Source organism: Egretta garzetta, unplaced genomic scaffold, assembly GCF_000687185.1.
Source record: "Egretta garzetta isolate BGI_Z169 unplaced genomic scaffold, ASM68718v1 scaffold8, whole genome shotgun sequence".
NCBI lineage: Eukaryota > Metazoa > Chordata > Aves > Pelecaniformes > Ardeidae > Egretta > Egretta garzetta.
Genome location: NW_009260407.1, coordinates 2,605,565 through 2,613,211, shown reverse-complemented (window position 1 = coordinate 2,613,211; position 7,647 = coordinate 2,605,565). Strand labels below are relative to the sequence as shown.

General features: G+C 42.4%; 1 protein-coding gene across 1 annotated transcript in view; it reads right to left on the bottom strand.

Moving 5' to 3' along the window:
• SORCS1 (sortilin related VPS10 domain containing receptor 1) overlaps nucleotides 1–7,647 on the bottom strand; it is a 211,034-nt gene that overhangs the window by 74,301 nt on the left and 129,086 nt on the right. Inside the window, exon 8 of the mRNA XM_035898973.1 lies at nucleotides 1,948–2,138. Coding sequence (XP_035754866.1) covers nucleotides 1,948–2,138 — 191 coding nt within the window. The remainder of the gene's footprint in view (nucleotides 1–1,947; nucleotides 2,139–7,647) is intronic.

The following is a 7,647-nucleotide window of genomic DNA, read 5'->3' as shown; positions in this document are numbered from 1 at the left end:
AAAGTTATCATCAGGATTTTTAAATTATTTTTTTTATTGTCAGGGAAGCAAGCAAAAGCTGTCAAGGGAAATACCCCAGCATTGGTGGCAATGGCTTAAAACTGCAGCACTATTACAGTTGATGAATAAACATTGATCCAGCTGAGAAATAAACCCACATTCCTTTATCCTCATGCTTTTGAACCTTTTCTGAGGCTTGGAATTCTCATTCCAAATGTCTTAGTTGCAGAAAAGCTAGATGCAGATCAAGGGAGCAGGGAAGGCTGGCAGGGGTGTGGGTGTGTGCTCAGGGTGTTCATCTATTCTTCCAAGCTTTTACTGACTGGTGGTGGCCTGTTCATCCTCTGAAGAACAGTGCCTGGGATAAGGCAGAGTCCAGCATCACCCACAGTGTGTTATTTAGCTGTTCCTTGCAAACCAGATACATCCATCCATCCAAATGTAACCACCAGAAGAACCTCATTTTAGGTTGCCAGCCAACAGTGAATTCACTGACTACTAGGAATAACGCAGAGGTTGTTTCCAGGGATTACAGAGTGCTTATTTCATATCTGTAAGTGTCAATTATCAAGACTGGCAAGTACGATCTCTTTGACCTGTTATATTTATTTCTGTTTAAGAATCCTAAGAAGTTTAAGGATTAAAATAGGAGCTTTCCAAATCCAAATATACCATGATACCTTCTCAAACTGCATTACAAACATGAATATAAAAAGTTGTGCAAAGTCCCATTGGGCATTAAGGGGAACATCGTAAGAGACTGCCTCTTCCTCACATGATCCTCCTTACACCATGCAGCTAGCAGGGAGGTGTAACAAAGCCAAAATTTGACAGCACTGGGATCACTATACAACAGTTTATAGATAGAAAGAGAAATGCATCCAAATACAAGGGCTATTCAGACAGGTAGACTATCTCCCCAGCATTGATTCCAGATGGGGCAAAGGGGTTGGCTTCTCTACAGTGTATAATAACGTCAGGTCAGAACAGAGAAGATTAACAATCTTGAAGAGCACAAAACCAAGATATCAGTGATGAAGTAATGAATCAATTCACATATGAAGAGAAATTCCTTAGCTCCTGTGTCACTCGAGCCACAAACAGAGTCATTCTGAAATTAGAGAGCATGCCTGAACAATGATTCATGCCCTTGTTTTCCTTCCCATATAAATATTTTATTTATGCCTCAGTCACAATAGGCACAAAAGCTATTCTGGAACGTAAGTCCCAGATTTACTTGTGAATGATTTAGATTGGTGTTTATGACTGAGTTCATTAACTGAAGGTAATTAACAATCAACTCACTGATTTTAAAATATCAGTTCCCTCTCTTCCCTCCACCCCCAAGCATGGAAGAATATAAACTGCCTGGAAGACCAGTTTAGTCCTAATGATTTCCAGTTCACTTCCATGTTCCCTACAGTTCTGTTGTTATTTTTTGTCGTATTCTGCTGTTATTAAATGGACACTGGTGGCAGGCTAGTGAAACCCACAGTAGTTCAGATCTATTCACCAGCTCTCACCTGGAACACAACTTGGCTGAGTACATCTCATCTTCAGCCCTTTCACTATAACCACAACGGAGGCATAACAATAAAGCCTGATTACTGCTTCTTTGGTTCTTCCCCTGGATCCCTCCCTCCTCTTCTATTTCCCTCTCATGCTCAAAAAAGCTTTGGTCCACTCCCTTGTGATAGCAGATGACTGACACATCACTTCAAGCTGGGGGGCTACAGCACTAATCCTAGAGTGCTGATGACACTGCAGGGAATGGCACAGAGCACTCCAGTACTCCTGATGGATGCTCCGGGCAGGAACTCTATGACCCTACGGTGACAAGATACTAGAGTTAAAGGAACATTATTAGCATTGCAATGAACTGCTACAATCCACTCAGTGCCTTTATTATGTGGAGCTAGTGTTGTCTGGGGGCTAGCACACATGCACACACATGCAAAAGAAGGGAAGACAAAATAACAGAATATAAAATAATAGAATAAATAAAAGGGTGTTCTGCACCTGAACAAAGACATAATCATCCTGGACGATCAGGGAGTTATGGTCAATATAGCCTGGAAAGGGTTTGCTGCGAGTGGCTTCACTGCAGTTCTGCATCTTGCAGGTGATATATTGGGCGTCTGAAAGGAAAAGAACAAAACCAAGACCCTTGAGATCCTGAGCACAGATCCCTCCTACTGTCACAAACCTATTTGCTGAGGCTGCATTTCTGCTTCCCAGCCTCATGTGACATAAAATGACACCACCCATTCAATACATCACAACACTTCTTTCTCTTACACCCCTCATAAATCCACCCTTGATTACTTTCTTCTTCTAAGTTGCTTCTTCACCTGTCTCAGCCTCCCATTATTTCTTTCATTCCACCCTACATCAGAGCTATACGTTTCTCTTTTATACCAAGAGAGAGCCCAGCATAGATGATCTGATTATTCCATGCCACTCTTTTGGTTCCATGCTGAAAGTAGAGCAGAAGGCAGCATTTGAAGGCAGCACAATGTAATGCTTGTGGCTCAGGTCTGACGGAAACCTAGTCAAGGGTACATCATTCAGCACTGTTACCTGCCCTGCTGAGTTTACTTGGATGCTACCCAGGCTTAACCTGAAAGCAAGGAACTGAGTGAGGGAACAACAGAGCTGTGAAGGACCCTTTACAGAGGGAACAAACAGCCCAAATCTTGTGACTCCCAAAGTAACCATGGGTCTGAAGAGTTGTGTCTATGCTGCAGGACAGATCCTCTCTGTGCTGAGCCTCTACAGATTCCCTGTCATCCCCACCATGTGGGATTTGCTGTAGAGCATGACATCTTCTCCATGGTCACATGCTGAGTTTATTTAGAATGTGGCCATGGTCCAGAGCATACACAAGTATGAGGACACCTTTGGAGGACACCTGCCCCATAGCGTCACCACTGAGAACCCCTCCCATGGCGCACCTCTGTATTTCCTACAGCACTTACACTCTGCAGCGTAATGCAGATCACCTTGGAAAGTAATTCAGATCACCCCCCATTCAGGGGTTTTGCCTACTTCTCTGTTGACAGTGTAGGTAGATGCGCTCCGGCAGACCTGGGCAATCATTCCACACTCTCTTGAAACCAGAGGCCTAGCAGTTTCAATCAGCCATATGTTTCAAAGTAAACGGCCTAAATGCAGCCTTAAAGCCATCTCATCCACTGTCGCTGTATGAGATGTCCTCATCTCCTATGCTGAAGCACTGCAGGGTGCTCATCTCATAACTCATCACCTGAAGAAAAACAATTTGAATTTTTTCATGGTGGTAATTTCTCCTCGAATACAGAACCAGATTCTCAGTACTCAAATTTGTGCTCTTTCAGATCAATTAAGAAGTTGCTCTGTTTAATGACAAAGCTGATTTACAGGAAGGATTTTGGTATTTTAGCATTAGCACTACAGAAACACTACATGGCATTTAATCTTAGAACCGCTTCTAATCTTTTTCCTTGTTGGAGAAGCGCAGCCCCTTGTTTGATATAATTACTACTTTCTGATCAGAGAAGTAGCATTTTACACTGAAATAGAAATGACTGGATTTTTACCATCTCATATTTAATGTTGGTTTTAATTAAAATCTATGATTTGACATTTCTTTCCTTGCTTCTAAGGGCTGTTGACTTCTGCTTGAAACAGACGTGCAGGGTAACGAACCTTCAGGGAAGTTTGATGAGGGATGATTTTCCCCCAGCATTTGCAGAGTTCTTGGAATCTATAAAGTGCTAAGTATTATTAGTCACTGTGGTTTGTAACATTCTATGCTTTCGCAGCTCACTGCAGAATATTAATTAATACAGCCTGGACAGCATGATCAAAACGCATTTCCCTTCAGAGGGATATGATTTTTTCCACATTAGCCACGAGAGGGCAGGGAACGACATAACTCCCAGCCTGCTCATTCCAGTGAGCTCAGGAAAGTTCCCTTTCAGAGTTGTTCAGCCCTCCATCCCTCTGCTCCCAGCAAGAAAGGGGATGATGGGGCCAGAGTCTCTTCCAGCGCCAATAATACTGTGTGGTGCAGCATGCCCTTTTTTAGCCATAAAACAGAGAACAGGAATGCATCTCTTCACCTGCAACACAACCAATTTCCACTTCTCCTGTTAATTCAATCCATTTTATCATGAAGGACAGCCCCCCCATACCTGCCCCCACATTCATCTCTGCCCATTCTGGAGTCCTGAATGAAATGTCTGGCAATCCTGAGCTTAAACAAAGTGGCATCAGTTGAAATGGCTGCCCCCCCGCCCCCTGAGCTGTTGGCAAGACTGGGTGGCTTTTCACACATGGGACTGAATCACCCAGCATAGAGCTATATAGGATCAGACCTCTGTTTCTCACCTCATTTCCATTTTTTCCCCCACAACCGTTGTTCCGTTTCACTTCCATGGGCACACTGTCTGTCTGGGAGATGCTAAGAGGAGACTGCAGTGCCGTCTCACTGCCCATGCAAACAGGTTATCTGTCCTGAGAGCGCAGGGAGGCAACAGGACGGGTGCTGCTGGGGCCAGCCAGCAACGAAAGAATCTCCTCCGCAAGAGATTTTAAAGAGCAGGCCAGGTTGACATCCATTAGAGGTGACTGAAGTTTTTTTGATCCTGTTTTAATGGAGGAACAGGGACTATGTCTATTCATGCTGTGATCGGAGGAGTCTGTACAGTAGTGATTGTACCATTGATGAAGATTTACTAAGGCAATTCCTGTGAACTTTTACAGTGCAATTCTCCACGGCTTCAATTCTAAATGGCCAGTAATAACTACTAAAGGGCAGAGCACTGAAATTGCTTAAGCTAATCTCCCAAACAGCCAAACCCTGAGATGTGCACGCCAAGAAATCTCCCTCTGCTATGGGAGGCAAAGATGGGAAACAGTCGTCTTGCAGTGCCTGGACCCCTCTTCTTTCCAAAGGGAAGCTTTTCTGTGCTCACGTTAACTCAAGGATTTTGTTTTGGCATTTGATTCTCATGGACATTTTATGTGATTCCATTGGCAGAGCTTTGTAATTTAGCATTAATTAATGTCAATTAATGTATTCAATTGCTAAGCTCTGGAATTAATTTCATTAGTTTTCCTGCACAGATGTTTTCCCTGCCATAGGTAATTAGGACATTATGCTTTTCAGTTCCAGAACCCTCACCTCCAACAACAGCTGCTGTTTTTAATATACAACGAAGTCACGCTGTGCCTGGAGAGAAGAACATAGCAACTCCCAGCTCTTATACCCCCAGACACTTTGATTTTGACAGGTTTAGACACCTAGAGTAGGATTCTTCCTGGGGAATAGCAGCTATTTCTAAAGAGGAAGCAGGAAAAGTCAGAGAACACAAGAACGGAGGAGACATCTTGTAAGGGAAACCTCTGACAAAATGAATCTGTTTCAGCGGTGAAAGAGAATTGCAAATGCTAACACACAGCAAAAGTTAAGAGCCGGGGGAACCCTGTGCCATGAAATATTTTAGTCTGTTTAGCTCGAGCTCCATGCTAATATATTCTCAAGGGAAATGCATCCAGCCTGTCCCAGAGACATTTCTTGGCTCAGCTGGTGGGAGATGGGAGGTCGTTGGTGATTACTGGAGGTTGGTGAGCCTCTGCAGAAGTACAGGGGAGAGTTTCAAATCCTTTCCTAAAGCAGAGTAGGACTTTCTTCAGGATACTTTGCTGCCGAGTGTTATTTTGCATGACATATCAAACCATAATACCCACTGCTTTCTAGTCTAAGCTTGCATGTATATCTTCTGAAAACCTTATTTGATCACAGGGAGAGTCAGAGAAAATATTCACTGTACTCACTGGGAATGTATCATTCCTTCTGATTTTTATTTTTCTTGGTTTTAATTCATTGAGGAATGTGTCCTCTGCTCTACAAGTAAATCCACTAAGGACAAATCAGGAGTTTATGCAAAAAGCAGCCACACAATCTATGACTTGTCTTCCAGGTTTACCATGGAGTCTCCCAGTTCATTACTGAGCAGATTACACATTAGGGATAGTTTCTGCTTTTGAAAGATGACTGCCATTCTGTAACTAATGAACTGTAAGAACACGGTAGCAACATATCTCACTGAAAGACCCAGGCCTGTAACCCCTCTCCAACAGTGACTAATAACAGAAGCCTAGAAAAGATTATAAGAATTTGTCCAGGTGCCTTGGAAGGCCAGGTACACCCTCAGCATCCACAACCTCCCACGACAATGAGTACCACAATTTAATTAAACACTCTCCGATACATTAATCTTCCTACTCCTTTTTTTGAGAAGCACACAAAATGACTTTATCCATTTCCATCTGGTCTGAATATTGATTTGTGAAACATTTATGATATGGGAATATATTCATAACTCTCCAGGACTCAGCAACTGCAAAGCAATTAACCAGTAATGAAGATCAGTGAAATGAAGCCATCCCATTTACTAGCTACTCACAAATCTGGATTTATCCTGCTGCTACTCTTTCTTCATTGCATGTCAGAGTCAGGAATCTTCCTTTACATGGGGAAGTATATCCTCTGCCATTTTTGGCATAAGGATATAATTAGAGAAACTAACAGATGTCATTCTCCAGCACAAATACTAATCATGAGCAGGAAAAAATACTAATCATGATCAGGAAAAAAATCACTGCACAGGCTTAGAGCACTATGGGAATTAATTCACCACTCTAGCTATGTTAGCAAAAGACTGCCAGGTGAGGTTGCCTACTCATTTTTTCCACAGCAGTGATTATTTTATTCTTCCTTGCAATGTTCTGTGAAAACAGAAATTAAAGTCCTAGTACAACTTGGTGATTCAGACGCTGTTGGCCAGATGCTCAGTCCCTGTTGATCAGAAAGCAGAGCACGCTTGCTGACTCCAGGTGAGGCTCTGGTCTTACCTGCAACCACAGCAACACGTAAAATACCTAATTATTTTAATACCTGAGTTACCTTTCAATAAGAAAAGTTGCTGTGTAAATCAGGACAACAGAAGAAAAGCAAAGGAAACAAAAGCACTTTTTAAACATCAGGAGCTCTCTAAATTTTTGGTACCACATCAGAAAACCCCTTAGCTTCTTTCACCCACATTTAAAAAAAAAAATTACATAAATTAAAAACTTCGCTCAAAATCAATTGGCATCTATCTACACAAGCGAGTGCATATCTCATAAATGTAACAGTTGGTTTTCTTGACTTGCATCTATAGAAACTGTCACTCAGACATTCTCCGAGTCAGCTTTGCCATTCTGTGGAAAGCCAGTAGGTACCCAGTTAGTCTCCAAATGCCTTGTAAGAATCCATCTTTCTAATTCTCACCAACAGTCTGGATTCCTCAGTAGGGATCACATGCATAAAAATGACTTTCCGTGTCGATTAGCTTGAATCAGGCCTTACTGGGATAATCCCCCCTAGCTCAAATCGGATAAACCCATTCATTAAGGATCTTTCAGGACTTGTGTATTCTTTACAAACCTAAACCACATATCTTTAAGTTTACATACCTTCTGAAAGCTGCATTTGAGCACACCTGGATTTCACTTCCACCAGTCATTCTGTATGCTCACTGTGGTGGTGAACGTAACAAAGAGAAGCTTATTGCGTGGTTAAGAACTGGAGGAGATTGTTTGTCTTACTGGGGTGTTGAC